Here is a 19,401-nt window from a genome sequence, read left to right on the forward strand (position 1 = left end):
TATCGGCCCAGGGGACTGTCCAAGCTGGGTACAAGTGTAACAAACCCTCAGCTGTGAGCAGTAAAGGGTCAGTAGAGTTTTTTCAGCTTCTGGGTGTAAACAGGAATCTTCTCATTCAGGAAAAGATGTAGAAAATGGTAAAAAGAACAACAACACAAAGCTTTATTGACAAAAACTGGAGAACAAATGGAGTTTAGGTTGGGGTGTAAGGCATATCTTGGCAGGGGATAGGTGGGAGGGATGGATGGATAAATGAGGGGGATGAAGGGGATGTATGGATGGATAGACGGGATGGATAGGATGAGGGGGGTGAGTGAGATGGATGCAGGGATGGGTAGATGCTATGGAGGGGATAGATGAGATAATGGATGGAGGGGATGGATGGTGGATGGGGGTGATGGATAGATTGAAAGGAGGAGAATAGATGAAATGGATGGATGGATAGGGGGATGGATGGATGGAATGGAGGGGATAGATGAGATGGATGGATAGGGGGGATGGATGGATGGATGGGGGGATGGATGGATGGATGGGGGGATGGATGGATGGAATGGAGGGGATAGATGAGATGGATGGAAGGTAGATAGGTGGATGGATAGGTGGAATGGAGAGAATAGATGAAATGGATGAATGGATAGCATGAGATGGGTGGATGGGGGGATGGATAGATGGAATGGAGGGGATAGATGAGATGGATGAATGGATGGATAGATGGAATGGAGGGGATAGATGAGATGGATGAATAGATGGAATGGAGGGGATAGATGAGATGGATGAATGGATGGATAGATGGAATGGAGGGGATAGATGAGATGGATGAATGGATGGATAGATGGAATGGAGGGGATAGATGAGATGGATGAATGGATGAATAGATGGAATGGAGGGGATAGATGAGATGGATGAATGGATGGAATGGAGGGGATAGATGAGATGGATGAATGGATGGATAGATGGAATGGAGGGGATAGATGAGATGGATGAATGGATGGATAGATGGAATGGAGGGGATAGATGAGATGGATGAATGGATAGGGTGAGATGGGGGATTGATAGATGGAATGGAGGGGATAGATGAGATGGATGGATGAATGGTGGATGGAATGAAGGGAATGGATGAGATGGAGGCGATGGATGGGATGGATAAGATGGATACAGAGGATAGCAGGATAGATTGGAAGGATGTATGGGATGGGGGATGTATAGATAGATTGAGGGAATGGATGGATGAGATGGGTGGGGCTGGATGAATGGGATAGAGGGAATTGGTGAATGGATGGATGGCAGGGATGGATATGAGATAGATCATAGTTAGATAGATAGATATGAGATATAGATAAATAGATAGATATGAGATATAGATAGATAGATAGATAGATAGATAGGTGTAGCCAGGCAGAATAATGTGACCAGGTAGTCAACAACCCATACACAGCTAGTCATTTGGGGTCTAGAGTATGTCTTGTGTCATGGTTGCTGGGGTCATGTGACTTTTTCGGCTTTCAGGTTCAACTTTGTTGCAATCGTCAAAATTGAATTTTCCTATGGAAACATTTTTGAAGTCACTCACTTTTTTCTCTGCTCTTTTTCTCGCCGTCTCCTCCTCCTCCCAAGGTTGTTACCGAATTATCTCAGGTTCCATATCATTAGGAATTAGAGGACGATCACCATCTCCACCGGCGGCAGCGTTAATCCCACCACATCACTGATAATCCACCTACTGGAACCAGTCATTATACAAGATGGAAAACAGAAACATGGGTATGTTTTTAACCCCATGGGTGACATGAGTATCGCCATCAGAGTCCTGGACTAGAAATTGTTCTATGGTTCTAAAATGAGAATACTTTTTAATTCCTCTTCTCTATAAGGAAGGGAAGGGGGTGAAGGGACCGGCACCAATTTTGACAACAAGGTGTTAGTGTGAGTTATAGGAGATTGCGGCCAAAACTATTTGTAAAGTTCTTTATTAGGGACCATCATGTCCTGATCTTACAATGTTCAAGAGGGTGACCACTGGTGAGCGAGCACTGTGTGAGTCTTCACCTCTTAACAGAGAAATAGTTGGATCAACGAGGACTGTGAGAACTAGGGATGGGGAGAGATTGGTGGTATTGTTGCCCATACCATGGCCTTGTGGGATCTAGTCCTGTGATGTGGTGGAAGTTCAAGGGAGATGTTAGCCCAAAGGGCTCTTGGACGTTGACGGAGCACGTGAAAATCATTGCTCGTCCTTGCGTACTTTGAAGGTGCAACTGGTACATAATGCAACGCCTGCGCTCCGGCCGTGAGAGCTCTTTGCTCATGTCCCCGCTGACGGTAGGGCTGGGATTCGCATCACGGGACGCACTCGCATGCGAATCCCAGTCCATCACTCACCTCCCTCATCTTCCGCCTCTCCGTGTCCTCGCAGCCCCAGCACACGTGCCCCCGCCTCCTAGGGCGTGCGCACCAGAGCTCTCACTCTTAAAGGGCCAGTGCTCATTTAATCAAGTGTCTACACCTGCATCCTGTCCTTAAATATCAGCTCCTCCCTTGGTTCCCTGCCGGATATTTGGTTGTCTTTTGCTATAGTGAAAGTTCTGTGTCTCTGTTACTGTGTACCTGTACCTTGCTACCTTACCTGATCCTGTGTTACCTGCCCTGACCTACTGCCATTTTGCCACGTCCTGTCAGTCTCCTTCTGTGCCACGCCACCTCCCAGCTACCTGTGTGGACGAGTTGTGCCAGGGGTAGCGACCTGGTGCCGCCTGCCGCAGCAAGACCATCCCGCTTTGCGACGGGCTCTAGTGAAAACAAGCAGCACATTAGACTCCGCTCCCTGGCACGGCTCACGTCATCATCCACACAGGCCCAGAGGATCCACCACCTGCCGTGACCCTTAACACATAATATAGGTTGGATTTAGCTTATGACGTCTGTGTGTAGTGAACATTGACCTGGGTGAAGAGCATGGTGAACTCTGGGAAGTATTGTTAAAGTCTAAAGAAATCCTTAAAAAGATGGTTCCTCTTTCTGAGACTAAGACAGCGCCATATTCTTGGTTAGCAGAAGACTAGTGTTCCCGTTCAATGTCCTTGGTTCATAGGAATGAATTCCATGAAAAGGAAGCTGTGTAGGGACCACAAGGACTATTGTATTGCTGGGCAGATCCATATGAAGTGCGACCACGTATGGCAGGCTGTGGCAAGGTGGACCCTCCGGAGACCTACAGTGGCATTGTAGGACTGGTGAAAGGTGGCAGCTACTTCAGGTGCAACCGGACTCTTGGAGGATATAAGGAATATCATGCAATCTCCTGGCCCTGGTAGAGGACCACTCAGAGGAGATTTTGCAATGTTTAAGTGTTTCCTACTGTGAACTGAAACCACCAAGTCTATTGAGTCGCTTCGCTTCATGACCGCAAAAAGAGAATAAGTCTAGATCTAGGCCTGTGTTACTTCACACAGGATCACTACCATTTGGACCCTCTTGCGTTCAGTCCAGTGGCTTCTTCCTCCCATCACACCCTGACCTCACGAGTACTGACCCAGAAGTAGTTCTATTGCCACCCTAGTCTCTATGACCATCTGGTACAAGTAGGCCCCACTAAAGCCCACCTCAGGACCCCAATCACATGAATACAGGAGAGCATTAACCAGGCCTACTAGATACTCTCGGCTACTACAGTGGCAGCTCACATGGGTCACCACATGGGTCAGTACGAGACCCATTCAAGGGCCTATGCCCATAACTGTATCTTCTCCGTTGGTTGCAGGTCAGAAGACCTTCATACCTGCCACAGACCACAGAAAACCTTGCAGTACCTGTAATAAAAGACAACACATATATAGCGCAAAAGAACATCATAAATAATACATACATGTGTATGTCACAAAATAGATAGATATGAGATAGATAGATAGATAGATAGATATGAGACAGATAGATAGATAGATAGATATGAGATAGATAGATAGATAGATATGAGATAGATAGAGACAGACATATAGATAGATATGAGATAGATAGATAGATAGATAGATATGAGAGATAGATAGATAGATATGAGATAGATAGATATGAGATAGATAGATATGAGATAGATAGATAGATAGATAGATATGAGATAGATAATACATAGATAGATATGAGATAGATAGATAGATATGAGATAGATATGAGCTAGATAGATAGATATGACATTGATAGGTAGATAGATAGATAGATAGATATGAGATAGACAGATAGATAGATGTGAGATAGATAGATAGATATGAGATAGATATGAGATAGATATAGATCTGAGATAGATAAGAGATAGATAGATAGATATGAGATAGATAGATAGATATGCGATAGATAGATATGAGATAGATAGATATGAGATAGATAGATATGAGATAGATATAGATATGAGATAGATAGATATGAGATAGATAGATATGAGATAGATAGATATGAGATAGATATGAGATAGATAGATATGACATTGATAGATAGATAGATAGATATGAGATAGACAGATAGATAGATGTGAGATAGATAGATAGATATGAGATAGATATGAGATAGATATAGATCTGAGATAGATATGAGATAGATAGATAGATAGATAGATATGAGATAGATAGATAGATATGCGATAGATAGATAGATAGATAGATATGAGATAGATATATATGAGATAGATAGATATGAGATAGATAGATAGATAGATATGAGATAGATATAGATCTGAGATAGATAGATATGAGATAGATAGATATGAGATAGATAGATAGATAGATAGATAGATATGAGATAGATAGATAGATAGATATGAGATAGATATGAGATAGATAGATATGAGATAAATATGAGATAGATAGATAGATATGAGATAGATAGATAGATATGAGATAGATAGATATGAGATAGATAGAGACAGACAGATAGATAGATATGAGATAGATAGATATGAGATAGATAGAGACAGACAGACAGACAGACAGATAGATAGATAGATATGAGATAGATAGATAGATATGAGATAGATAGATAGATAGATAGATAGATAGATAGATATGAGATAGATAGATAGATATGAGATAGATAGATATGAGATAGATAGATATGAGATAGAGAGATAGATATGAGATAGAGAGATAGATAGATATGAGATAGATAGATATGAGATAGATACATATAATACCTCACTTTATCCAATCCTAAAATGATGTCAATTCCCCCAGTTTTCTATATTGCCCCTTCACCGCTAATAATGAAAATTCATACTACAACACAAACCCATCATTTTTTTGTCACTTGTTTTTATTTTATTTTTAAATTTTATTTCAATAATTTATGGCAGCACACAGTATAGACCAAGCAAAAGCATCGCAACAAAAGTACAACTTCTGTTCCTGCAAATCCTTCCAAATAACATAGAATAAATCGCAGAAAAAAAAAAAAGTTTTTACCCCTTTTACAAAAATAGCTCATCAGACATCAGTCATTTCGGATGTATTTCACATCTATTTACAAGAAGAAGAAAAAAATCCGCCACGGCGTTGGCTCGTAAAGTTTGTAGAACGTTGTTTAAACACAGCGTTTGAGGCGAAACAGCAGTAAAAAAAAACGAAAATAAACCCAAACCTGGGGATTATTCACCCTTAGTCACTCTCTGTCGCATCTCACCTCTTACATAACAATGAAGTGTGATATCTCACAGTGCTACCTTGGCAACAACCTATAAATATCTAGACAAGGTCTTCTTTAAGTCCTATTTAAAAAGAAGACGCTTCCTCCGTATTTATCGCCGCTGTCTGGTGACCTTCAGGATTTCGCTACATTAAACTTGTAAAAAAAAAAAAATTCTAATTTCAGCAGATTCTGTAAAGAAATGTTTTTGGGAGAAAAAAAAGTAAAAGCGAACAGGGTGACAGGTCTATCTATGAGGACGTCTATTCACCTAAAGCTGGGAAAACAAGGCATGCTGGGACTTGTGGTCCCAAAACAAACTAAAAGGGGAACATAAAAAGTTTGTAGAGCGGTAGACGTTTTAAGGCAGTCAGTACCTTAGCACCTCCATATAGTATCTGAAGAACCACATGGTCCAGGATATACAGTAAGAGGTTTGACATCATATAAATGGGGCGAGGGGTACAAGGGCCAAAGAGGGTCTATAGGACAGATATAAAGAGCAATTCCAGTCTTAAGTTTATTTCGGAAATTCAACCCCATCATGCCTCAGTATACAGCACACCTTTTATATTCTCTTTACTTCCACTTTACCTTATGCCCGAAACCCTCGGGTCAAAAAATAATTACCATGATCTGCCCACCCCCATGGGTAAAGAAAATGTCAACCATAATACTGCCCCTTGTGGGCAATACCATAACTATCTTATATTTGCCCCCTATGTGCAACAATATAACTACTATAATACTGCCCCTATGGACAATAATATAAGTACCATAATACTGAGCCCTATGGTTAAAAAATAACAACCATGATACTGCCCCTTGTGGACTTCCATATAACTGCTTGCTATGATCATAATACTGCCCCCTATGGACAAAAACTACTACAATACTGCCCTATATGGGCAAGAATATAATATTGGGACTTTTCATTGATGACTGGAATTGCTCTTTTACATCTGAAGCATAAAGGAATAGGATTTGATTGGATACAGAGAGGTCACATGGGGTTAAACCCTCCCATGAGGAAACAAATACAGAGGGAAGGAGCCAAGTAATTCAGCTGTATTGGTTTTGGCCACATTTTGGGAGAGACGGGTTTGTCGATAACGACAACAACAAGAAAAAAGTATATATGTATAAACTCCATTTAAAAACAAAAACTTTATTTAAAGAGGCAGAGTCCAGTAAACAGGTGCTCAGCACCACATTGACATTCAGCGTGCCCTCCCACGAGGGGCTTTTATTTGGGGCAAGAATAAACACTTCCCTGCAATGTATATCACAAAAACACTGCTCGGTGGAATGGTTTCTATCACACCATTGTCTCCAGTGAACAAGAGGTTAACAGACAAAAATACTTCAGACTCCAGTATAAGGGTTGGTGGAGACTGGGACCTGTAGTCCTTCCCCATTACCAACAGGCGGAGCTCTTCTCTTCTCCACCTTCCAGTTTATCAATTCAGTAATAACTTTTTGAATTTTTTTTAAACCACAAATAAATATATATTTTTTTTATTTCAGTGCACTTTTTTTTAGTTTTTGAGCAAATATATATTAATTAATAAAAAATAAAGAAAAATAAGGAAAAATAAAAAAAAAACAGGATCGGGGATTCGCACTTTTTTTCATTCCATTCAAGAGAGACACGATCAGACGAACATCACCCCATTCGCGGCCAGTCAACCCCTAAAGTGCTACCGATGTTTGTGTTTTGTTTTTTTGACCATTTACATGGATACATTTTTTTTTAAACTCCATTTTTCAAGTATCGAGAAGAAAGAAGAAGAATTTCGTCAAGACGTCAAGTGCAAGTTTATCAAGTGGAACTTAAGAAACCGGTTAAAATTAAAGTGCAACTAGAAACCAGAGTGTCTACAATAAAAACCGCATTAAAGCCCAACATGAGAAAAAAAAATACCGAAATACAGCAAAGAGATTTTTTTTTTTGTTAACATTTTCTTTTTAACTCACTCCAGCAAAAGAAAAAAAAAAAAAAAGTTTCAAAAAGTTTTCAATGGAGGGATATTTAACATTTTAGAATATTTTTTTTTCTTTACACAATTCAGGCTTTTGTTTTTACAGCGAAACAAATAAAAAAAAGTTTTTTTTTCTTTTTTTTTTTTCAAAAATTGCAAAAATTTCATCAGCCCACCCCATCCCCAAACCCATGGAAACAAGACCAACATTAACATTCCATAGAGATGGCTGTGGACTGCTGTGGGTGATTGGGAAGGAGACGTAGTAGGACGTAGTAGGCAGGTCACATGGGCCGAGGCGTGTTTATTTGTGCCCAATTAAATAATCCACGTAAGAGGCCGATTACATAATTTATTGTCTGAACCTATTTCGGTGAAAGGAGAACTGAGAACACAATATTCTCTCTCTCGGCCAAACAAGGTATAATTACACCTCTCTTATATAACAGGTTACGGCATAAAATAATTGCCCATTATGCACGCGCTGCTCGGCGGGCATCTATTGTACCCGGCACAGGGGAAACTCCCGGCCACGTATGATTGTCGACTGTAGAATTCCATTAGTTAATAATAAAAAATTTGCCTCAAATTGTTAAAGTGGTACTCATTTTTTTGGGGGGGAAAACATTTTTTTTTCTTTTTTTTTTATTAACTGGTCCCAGAAAGTTAAACAGATTTGTAAATCACTTCTATTTAAAATCTTCACCCTTCCAGTACTTTTTAGCAGCTGCGTGCTACAGAGGAAATTATTTTCTTTTTGGATTTCTTATTTGTCTTGTCCACACCTGCTGACACCTGATGCCCGTATCAGGAACGAGAAAATCCCCATAGCAAACCTATGCTGCTCTGGACAGTTCCTGACACGGACAGAGGTGTCAGCAGAGAGCACTGTGGACAAGACAAAAAATAAATTCAAAAAGAAAAGAATTTTCTCTGTAGCATACAGCTGCTAAAAAGTACTGGAAGGGTAAAGATTTTTTTAATAGAAGTCATTTACAAATCTGTTTAACTTTCTGGCACCAGTTGGTTTAAAAAATAAATAAATAATTCCACCGGAGTGCCCCTTTAAGTGCGTGATAACAGCAGATTATATTAACCAAAAAAATTAATAAAAAGTTTGTATAAAACAAAGACATTTTAGAATTTTTTTTTCAAAATTTCATATTAAAAAGTTGCTATTTTTCACCTATATCGGGCCATCTTAGAATATTCTATATATAGTAAATACTCATGTGTATTTCTCTAAGAGTTTGTTATTTTTTGGATTTGCCACTTGTCTCGCTAGAAGAGAGTCATCTCTATACGTCCTATATAGGATAAACCTGTCCGACCCGTCTCATAAGAAATACAAGGAGTCAACAGGAATTTTTTTTTTTTGTAAACTTTTCGGATCTTCTTTAACCAGGAAGAGGAGGGGGAGGGGGGGGGGGGAGAGTCGGAGGTCATGCTAAAAGTATATCCACACTTACATGCCTTCCACATGGAGGTCCACAACCTCCGCTCGGCTACACCAGCACTTTGTGAGTTAAATTAAAGCAGCCATGGTTAGTCCCATCAGTATACAACCCTAATGTTGATCCAGTAAGATACTTCATTACTTGCTACAAAAATGAGAGGCTCCTTATACACATATATAGATAAGTAAATAGATTATTTTTTGCTCGAATTCCCAGTGTTCTTACAATCAGTTCTCCTTAGGAGGCTGCAAAAGGTCTTGTAAAGGCTCCCGAAGCTCTTCGGCGGCCAGGGATGTAGGACCACCAGTCTGGAAAGGTGATGATGGGAGCTCTGATAGGAGGGTTGAAGAGCAGCCGGCCATCTTTTCGGGGGACAAGACGGAGGAGAGGCATGGGAACGTGCTTCCTGCCTGGGTTGGGATTCCTGGGTAGATGAAGGGGATCGGGGCAGATGTAGGGTACAGGTATTTTTCCAAGCCCCCCTTGTCTAGAAAAGGCATATATGCCGCCGCTGCAGCTGCCGCCGAGGGCGAGATAAAATAAAAGGGTAAACAGAAAGGTGCTTGTTGACCAAAAGGACCACTTCCAAATCCCATCAAGGTGTTGAGAAGGTTGGCATCAGGTCTTAGAATGGGATCCGAGCTCGCAGCTGACCCCCCCAACCCCGAGCATTCCGCCTTAAACCTTTTAGGTGATGGTTCATCCACAGGCTCCTGTTTGACAGTCACATTGTTGGCCTCTTGGCCCTTTCCCCCACTCTGTCCTTCAGCTTTGGTGTCCATCTTCTCCCCCTCGCCCCCGTACCCACTGTCAGTATCAGTGTCATTCTCACTCAGTTCCAGATTTTGAGTCCTCTGAATGACGGGCACACAGTTTGTTTGGTTCTCAACCTTTTGAACCCCTCGGGAAGGGGACGATGAAGGTGCTTTGCTGCTGGGGATCTGCTGTAACAGGAGCTGAGAACTGGGCAGGATCTGGCTGGACACGGTATGGAGATGGTTGAGGAGCTGGGTACACCTCTGGTCCCGGCCCGACCAGCTCTCAAATCGGGAAAGGTACTGCAGAACTTCTTTGGCACATGTCTGAAAGCCGGAATGGAAAGCGTCCAGATCGGTCTGGATGGGAGTTTTCATGGAACGTTCTCCTGTTCAGAGTAAACACAGACAAGGTGTAAAGTGACATCTGCTTATCGGCCCCGTACATAAAACCTGAATTTACCTAAGATTAGGAAGAAACTCAACTTCCACCTCAGGTGCCAGATCTCTGCCTCCTCACTAACACCACCTCTTGTACAAACGTCTCCAGTCAGTGACTCAGAGTCCAGGTATGGAAGTCACCAAAGAATTGTGGACAAGAATCTAATATTCTCCTTCTCTACACCCAACAACCGAATTCTAAAACCCTCAACAACTATTTGACAACTTCTTGGTGACCCTTTTTTGCCTATACATTTGCAGGATCGGTAGGACAACCAAGTATTGGCACTGACTGTTCGGATGGCTTTACCTACAAACCCCCCTACCCCTGGTGGTCTCTACAGGATCTTATTATGACTTTATTAATATCCACACAATACAAAAACATATGTGACCCACCAGTCCAAAAAAAGGACTAAAAAAGCAAGCAGAACACAGAGCAAGCGTGACCTGCACCCACCGAAATCCCAGAACATCTGAACACTGCATTGACCAACGACTTTGTAAGACCTAACTTTAGGTTCGGTAATGTCCACACAATTCAAAAATGTGTCTGACCCCTCCAAAAAAAAAAGGTCTATAGAGCAAGCACAACCCAGAGCATGCGTGACCCGCACTCACCGTTCTGTAATGAGATGATCTTCTGGTGCTGCTGCTCCGTCAGGGACGTTAAACCTTTCAAGTGTTTCAAAGTTAACTCCAGCACCACTGCCTTCTCCAAGTGCCCCAACGTCTGCGAAACGAAAACATCGGAGGAGCGAGGAAGAAAAAAAATAAAAGATATGTCAGAACCAACGCCAAATCTCCCCCCGGCGGGCCAGCTGCTGGTCTGCAGGAGCACCAGGAACTCGCACCGGCGTTATGACAACGTTCGCGTGCGGGGCGACCATACGTGGCACACACACACGCCGGTGACCCCCTCTCGACGGATCAATGGGCTTTGTGAAATATTCATGGCTATCAATTATAGATGAATACAAGACGCCAAGTCTGGGGGGGGGGGGGGTTCTTACCGTGAGTTTGAGATGTTCCGGCAGAAGGTCTTTGAGCTGCGCGATACATTCATTTATCCGGTCTCTCCTCTTTTTCTCAATGAGTCGGTGAGGCAGTTTGTAGGTCTCCTAAAAATTTTTTTAAAAAACAACAAAAAGATTCCGGGTGTTACATTGTATCCACCGAGACAGACACTTAGGATTCTGTGCAAGTCGGATCTACCGTCTGGGATCGTAACCGACCCCCCAATCCTCTCCCATAATAAGAAATAGAAAACTTCCTACCTTGCTGTCGTCTCTCTTGATCCCCCTCTTGGGTTTGCACAGGTATAAGGAGGGGTAATCCATTCTGCAAAGAAGTGACAGGTTAGTAGGTGCCGCGGCTGGGACTTCACTTCTCAACGCCAGGAGCTCCAAGTCCAAGAAATCGCCTTACCCCAGGAAATCTCTGTGCTCCAGTAACTGTCTCTCCTGCAAACTGTGGATAGCTTCATCCATGGCAGCTGCTGGGGGGCTTCTAATCCGCAGGGTTACAGTCTCGTGGGGTTCTCCTTAAAGCGAGGGACATCCAGACTTAGACAGTTCCAAGTCAGAAGAAGCAGCAGCAGCTCCCTCCCTCTCCCCTGCTTTCTCTCGCACTGCTTGTTCTGCTTTGCAGAGGGAAAGATGGCTGCAAAAAAAGTCATAAGAGGGACTCAGTGGGGCCCCCTGCTGGACAGAGGCGGGAATGCAGGAGTCACACTGCTCAATCCCCTGAGGCCAACACAAGCAAGTCCTTCCAGTAGAGAGCCGGAATATCTCTTTAAAGATCTGACAGCTAACAATGCCGCCTGCACTGGTATTAGGGTTGCCACCTGGTTGGTATTTTACCGGCACAGGCGGTATTTTGGCCACCCTTCCGGTATTTTTATATAAAAAATATGGGCCGATATTTATCCAACCAATCCTCCAACTCCTGGAATGTTGCACCATAACCTATACCAGTGTTTCCCAATAGAGCGCCTCCACTTGTTGCAAAACTACAACTCCCAGCATGCCCGGACAGCCAACGGCTGTCCGGGCATGCTGGGAGTTGTAGTTTTGCAACATCTGGAGGCACATCTGGTTGGGAAACACTGACCTATACTATATACTACTATATAGTCCAACATGGTGGGAGTTGTAGTTTTGCAACAGCTGGAGGCACATCTGGTTGGGAAACACTAACCTATACTATATACTACTATATAGTCCAACATGCTGGGAGTTGTAGTGTTGCAACAGCTGGAGGCACGTCTGGTTGGAAAACACTGACCTATTCTACATATTACTCTATAGTTCAACATGCTGGGAGTTGTAGTTTTGCAACAGCTGGAGGCACATCTGGTTGGGAAACACTGACCTATACTATATATTACTATATAGTCCAACATGCTGGGAGTTTTAGTTTTGCAACAGCTGGAGGCGTCCCTGGTTGGGAAACACTTACCTATACTATATACTACTATATAGTCCAACATGCTGGGAGTTGTAGTTTTGCAACAGCTGGAGGCACCCCTGGTTGGGAAACACTGACCTATATACTACTATATAGTCCAACATGCTGGGAGTTGTAGTTTTGCAACAGCTGGAGGCACGTCTGGTTGGGAAACACTGACCTATACTATATACTACTATATAGTCCAACATGCTGGGAGTTTTAGTTTTGCAACAGCTGGAGGCACGTCTGGTTGGAAAACACTGACCTATTCTACATATTACTCTATAGTCCAACATGCTGGGAGTTGTAGTTTTGCAACAGCTGGAGGCACGTCTGGTTGGGAAACACTGACCTATACCATATACTACTATATAGTCCAACATACTGGGAGTTGTAGTTTTGCAACAGCTGGAGGTGCCCCTGGTTGGGAAACACTTACCTATACTATATACTACTATATAGTCCAACATGCTGGGAGTTTTAGTTTTGCAACAGCTGGAGGCACCCCTGGTTGGGAAACACTGACCTATATACTATATACTATTATATAGTCCAACATGCTGGGAGTTGTAGTTTTGCAACAGCTGGAGGCACATCTGGTTGGGAAACACTGACCTATACCGTATACTACTATGTAGTGCAACATGCTGGGAGTTGTAGTTTTGCAACAGCTGGAGGCACATCTGGTTGAGAAACACTCACCTATACCATATACTACTATATCGTTCAACATGCTGGGAGTTGTAGTGTTGCAACAGCTGGAGGCACGTCTGGTTGGGAAACACTGACCTATACTATACACTATTATATAGTCCAACATGCTGGGAGTTGTAGTTTTGCAACAGCTGGAGGCACGTCTGGTTGGGAAACACTGACCTATACCATATATTACTATATAGTCCAACATACTGGGAGTTGTAGTTTTGAAACAGCTGGAGGCGCCCCTGGTTGGGAAACACTGACCTATGCTATATATTACTCTATAGTCCAACATGCTGGGAGTTGTAGTTTTGAAACAGCTGGAGGCGCCCCTGGTTGGGAAACACTTACCTATACTATATACTATTATATAGTCCAACATGCTGGGAGTTGTAGTTTTGGAACAGCTGGAGGCACCCCTGGTTGGGAAACACAGTCCCTGTGGGAGCAGGGGTAGTCTTCACTATATCTCCCCGATAGGGAATTCTAGGGTGATTAATGCACCATTTTGGGACCCTGCTCTCCTCATCATCCCCCATTACAGACATGCTTCCATCCATTGTGGTCTGTTTTGTATATTTTAGATCTGGTGTCAACTCCATTATACTGGCTATTTGTTGTGGGGCCTGTGCTATTGATTGTTTTTAGACGTGTCTGATTAAAAGTTATATTTTAAAGTGTGTACCCCTCTGTGAATTTTTATTCTACCATATAGTCCAACATGCTGGGAGTTGTAGTTTTGCAACAGCTGGAGGCACCCCTGGTTAGGAAACACTGACCTATACTATATACTACTATACAGTCCAACATGCTGGGAGTTGTAGTTTTGCAACAGCTGGAGGCACCCCTGGTTGGGAAACACTGACTATACTATATACTACTATTTAGTCCAACATGCTGGGAGTAGTAGTTTTGCAACAGCTGGAGGCACCCATGGTTGGGAAACACTGACCTATTCTATATACTACTCTATGGTCCAACATGCTGGGAGTTGTAGTTTTGCAACAGCTGGAGGCACGTCTGGTTGGGAAACACTGACCTATTCTATATACTACTCTATAGTCCAACATGCTGGGAGTTGTAGTTTTGCAACAGCTGGAGGCACGTCTGGTTGGGAAACACTGACCTATACTATATACCAGTGTTGAGCGCGAATATTCGAAATGCAAACTTTTACCACGAATATCGGCACTTTGCGATTTTGCGAATATTTAGAATATAGTGATATATATATTCGTAGTGATGAATATTCATTTTTTTATGCAACATTTTATGCTAATTTATGCGAATATTTATGCGAATATTGGCACTTTCAGACTGGACACTGATCCCTCCCTTCTTTTAGGTGGAAGTTATAATTGCGCATGCGCATTATGCAAATTTTATTACGAATTTTTGCATGGGAAAAAAAAAAGAGATAGAACGAACATAGCGAATTTCGCGAACATACGAGGAATATTCGTCCATATATTCGCGAAATTCGCAAATTCGATTATGGCCCCTGCCGCTCATCACTGCTATATACTACTATATAGTCCAAAATTCTGGGAGTTGTAGTTTACATTTGGGGCAGCTGCTGAGCCACAGTATGTATCAAGGCATGCTGGGAGTTGTAGTTAGTAACTAACTGCAACTCTTGAATTTGATCTTTTTTTAAAAGTCACATAAAAACAAAAATGGTTCTGTTAAAAACTACAGATCGGGGCGCAAAAATTAAATAAAAAAATAACAAAGTTATAGGGGTCAGAGTAGGACAAAATTTCCCCCGCATATGTGTATTCTGTGATGTCACGCATATATAATGAAGTATGCAAATGAGCACAGCCGGTAATTTTTTTTGCTATTTGTGCGTCCTCTGTGCTGCTGTTTCCAGTCGACTGTGTTGCGCAGTTTGGAAAAAAAAGTGTAGAAGACCGAGGCAACACGACGCTTGTGCCTACAGATGGCAACTACAAGTCTCATCATACCGTGCCCACTGCTGAGGGTCAGGGTCTTATATTTCTGCTAGGCATCTGTTACCGCTGGTGCAGAAGAGCTGGAAAACAGAAAAACCAATCTAAAAAACAGCATGTATCCATGACGTGTTCTTAAAAAGGTATAAAGAGTCCAAAAGGAGTCAAAAATTCATCCAGGTCTTAAAGGGGTATTCCAGGAAAAAACTTTTTTTTTATATATCAACTGGCTCCAGAAAGTTAAATAGATTTGTAAATTACTTCTATAAAAAAAATCTTAATCCTTTCAGTACTTATGAGCTTCTGAAGTTGAGTTGTTCTTTTCTGTCTAAGTGCTCTCTGATGACACCTGTCTCGGGAACCGCCCAGTTTAGAAGCAAATCCCCCATAGCAAACCTCTTCTACTCTGTGCAGTTCCCGAGACAAGCAGAGATGTCAGCAGAGAGCACTGTTTCCAGACAGAAAAGATAAGCTCAACTTCAGCAGCTGATAATTATTGAAAGGATTAAGATTTTTTAATAGAAGTAATTTACAAATCTGTTTAACTTTTTGGCACCAGTTGATAGATAAAAAAAAAAAAAAAAAATAACGTTTTTCCCTGGAATACCCCTGCTCAGTTTTGATGTTTTTTCCTATTTGTAATAGTAGTTTTTACTTATGGCCAAGCAGATCTATAGAATCAATAACTGGAACTGATGACTCCTAGGTGGTGTGAAGAGTCCTAAAAGAGTCAAATATTCATCCAAATGTTAAAGGGGTATTCCAGGAAAAAATCTTTATATAGATATATCAACTGGCTCCAGAAATGTAAACAGGTTTGTAAATTACTTCTATTAAAAAATCTTAATCCTTCCAATAATTATCAGCTGCTGAAGTTGAGTTGTTCTTTTCTGTCTTGGGACAGTGCTCTCTGCTGACATCTCTGCTTGTCTCGGGAACTGCACAGAGTAGAAGTAGTTTTCTATGGGGATTTGCTTCTACTCCCGACAGTTCCCGAGACAGATGTCTCAGGGAGAACTTAGACAGAAAAGAACAACTCAACTTCAGCAGCTCATAAGTACTGAAAGAATTAAGATTTTTTTTATAGAAGTAATTTACAAATCTGTTTAACTTTCTGGAGCCAATTAATATATATATATATATATATATATATATATATATATATATATATATATAAAAGTTTTTCCTGGATAACCCCTTGTTTATTGTCAGCTTTCCTTGCACCTGGAAGAATAGCTGTTATCTACGGCCGAGCAGGTCTATAGATTTCATATAGAAACCAAATAGAATCTGTAGAATTCATCACCAGTAGAAATGAGTCCTAAGAAGGTGTAAAGAGTCCTAAGGGGTCAAATATAAATCCTGGTATTACGTTCATTCTTATATATATATATTTTACCTATTTGTAGCTGAAAGGGTTGTTTTCACTTATGGCAAAGCAAATCTATAGAATCCATAACTGGAACTGATGAGTCCTAAAAGAGTCAAATAATTATCCAGGTACTAAGATCATTGTCAGCTTTGTTCTTTTATACAATGGTTAGAAAGAGATATTAAAGGGGTTCTCCGGTGCTAAGACATCTTATCTCCTATCCAAAGGATAGGGGATAAGATGCCTGATCAATGGGGTACCGCCGCTGGGGACCCCATTGATCTTGCAAGCAGCACTCCGTTACCATCAGTCCCTGGAACATGTTCGCTCTGGGTCTGATGACTGGCAATCACGGGGCCGGAGCATTGTGACGTCACGGCTCCGCCCCCGTGTGACGTCATGCTCCGCCCCCTCAAATCAAGCCTATGGGAGGGGGCGTGACATAGGCTTTGGGGGTGTCACGGCTCCACCCCCATCTGACGTCACGCTCCGCCCCCTCAATGCGAGCCTATCGGAGGGGACGTGACATAGGCATGGGGGGCATCATGGCTCCACCCCCGTGTGACGTCACGCTCCGTCCCCTCAATGCAAGCCTATGGGAGGGGGCGTGACATAGGTTTGGGGGTGTCACGGCTCCACCCCCGTGTAACATCATGCTCTGCCCCCTCCTTGCAAGCCTATGGGAGGGGACGTGACATAGGCTTGGGGGGCGTCACGGCTCCACCCACGTGAGACGTCACGCCCCCTCAATGCAAGCCTATGGGAGGGGACATGACATAGGTTTGGGGGGGCATCACGGCTCCACCCCACTGTGATGTCACGCTCCGCCCCCTCAATGCAAGCCTATGGGAGGGGGCGTGACAACTGTCACGCCCCCTCCCATAGGCTTGCATTGAGGGGGTGGAGTGTGACATCACAAGGGGGCGGAGCCGTGACATCACAATGCTCCGGCCCCATGATCGCCAGTCATCAGACCCAGAGCGAACATGTTCCAGGGACTGATGGTAACGGAGTGCTGCGTGCAAGATCACGGGGGTCCCCAGCGGCTGGACCCCCCGCGATCAGGCATCTTATCCCCTATCATTTGGATAGGGGATAAGATGTCTTAGCGCCGGAGTACCCCTTTAAGGCTTATTTTCACTTTTGTTCTTCCATATAGTAACATGGAAGCATAACTTTAACCTATTTTCACATCTATAGTATTTATAACTGGCATTGCTGAGTCCTACGAAGGTGCGAACAAATATAAACATTGCGTCATTACTCCCGCATTCCTCCACACTGTCACCTCTAGTGAAATCAATGACTCAATTCAGTTTTTATCTGTTTCTAACCTGATCTATATAATCTATTTTTGCCACTGATGAGTCCTAAGAGGGTGTAAACAGATATGTGGTATAGGGGTGTGATGTAGGGCAGATGGAATTACCCTAGGGGCAGATGGCATTAACCTCTTGTATTCGTGACGCCAGGGCGTGGTTTATCCTCAATACCACTTGAAGGTATACGGCTAGATCCTGGGCGAGGCACGGGGGCAATAATGACTCCGACGCCAAGTTACAGATAACGGTAGCATTACTGAGGGTAGACAGATTGTACAGTCTATACACTGTAGCCACGTGTAGCCGACTCCGCCCCGTGTGACGTCACCACCCGCCTCCGCTATGCAAGTCTATGGAAGGGGGCGTCACGCCCCCTCCCACAGACTTGCATAGCGAGGGCGGGGACGGTGATGTCACATGGGACGGAGTCGGGATGTCACGATACTCCGGCCTTGTGGTCGCCACCTGGCTGTTTGTGAGCCTCCCCTAGACTTGCATAGCGAGGACGGGGACGGTAACGTCACATGGGGCGGAGTCGTGATGTCACGATACTCCAGCCCCGTGGTCGCCACCCCCCTACCATAGACTTACATAGCGGGGGGTGACGTCACACAGGGGCGGAGTCGTGATGCCTCAATACTCTGGCCCCATGGTCACCACCCGGCTGTTTGTGAGCTGGCACCGCGGCGTGCAGCTCAAACAGGTGAGTGGCGAATACAAGATTGCGGGAGTCCCCAGCGGCGGGACCCCCACAGTCAGGCATCTTATCCCCTATCCTTTGGATAGGGGATAAGATGTCTCAGGGCCCGAGTACCCCTTTAAGTCACCTGGTCACTGATACCTCCTGGGTAACAATCACATGACAACTCACATGACAACATGTTAACCTTTCTTAAAGATACAACATTCTTATATACATAATATAGGGGATAATATACAATTACAGTAGAACAGATGCAGGGAGGGCCCAGGGGACACTGCAGGGAGGCTGCCTGACAGGACAGAAAGGGTGCGGGGTAACAACTCCCGTACTGGAACACCACAGATATGACTCTCATATTATTCATCACAAACTATTCTACATTGTCACCTCTAGAGAAAGTTTCAGCCATTTTTTCAGTGACTCAGTTTACTCTTTTTACGTATTTCCAAGTTGATCTATATACAGTGATCCATGTCTGGTGCTGATGAGTCCTAAGATAGTGTAAACAGTCACATCATAGTTATGTCCGCCATTCATGAAGGCCTTTTGTCACCTGTAGATAAGGGTCCATTTCTTTATTCTGTGGTTGAAACAATAGTTTGTTCT

The 19,401-nt window shown here is 43.1% G+C and overlaps 1 protein-coding gene and 1 long non-coding RNA gene across 3 annotated transcripts in view; one reads left to right on the plus strand and one right to left on the minus strand.

Annotated features, from left to right (window-relative positions):
- Positions 1-19,401, plus strand: part of LOC130267597 (uncharacterized) — a 19,633-nt gene continuing 232 nt past the window's right edge. Inside the window, exon 1 of the long non-coding RNA XR_008843225.1 lies at positions 1-67. This is a non-coding gene — a long non-coding RNA (uncharacterized LOC130267597). The remainder of the gene's footprint in view (positions 68-19,401) is intronic.
- Positions 5,280-19,401, minus strand: part of BHLHE41 (basic helix-loop-helix family member e41) — a 25,596-nt gene continuing 11,474 nt past the window's right edge. Inside the window, exons 3-9 of one of the 2 annotated variants that reach the window (XM_056517609.1) lie at positions 16,798-16,873; positions 15,414-15,481; positions 11,725-11,958; positions 11,574-11,637; positions 11,310-11,417; positions 10,918-11,029; positions 5,280-10,244 (exon numbers count right to left, since the gene is read on the minus strand). In XM_056517609.1, the coding sequence (XP_056373584.1) occupies positions 9,328-10,244; positions 10,918-11,029; positions 11,310-11,417; positions 11,574-11,637; positions 11,725-11,786 (1,263 nt within the window). In that variant the 5' untranslated portion in view covers positions 11,787-11,958; positions 15,414-15,481; positions 16,798-16,873 and the 3' untranslated portion in view covers positions 5,280-9,327. The remainder of the gene's footprint in view (positions 10,245-10,917; positions 11,030-11,309; positions 11,418-11,573; positions 11,638-11,724; positions 11,959-15,413; positions 15,482-16,797; positions 16,874-19,401) is intronic. The other variant, XM_056517610.1, reaches the window with a different exon arrangement.

Source organism: Hyla sarda, chromosome 4 (assembly GCF_029499605.1).
Source record: "Hyla sarda isolate aHylSar1 chromosome 4, aHylSar1.hap1, whole genome shotgun sequence".
NCBI lineage: Eukaryota > Metazoa > Chordata > Amphibia > Anura > Hylidae > Hyla > Hyla sarda.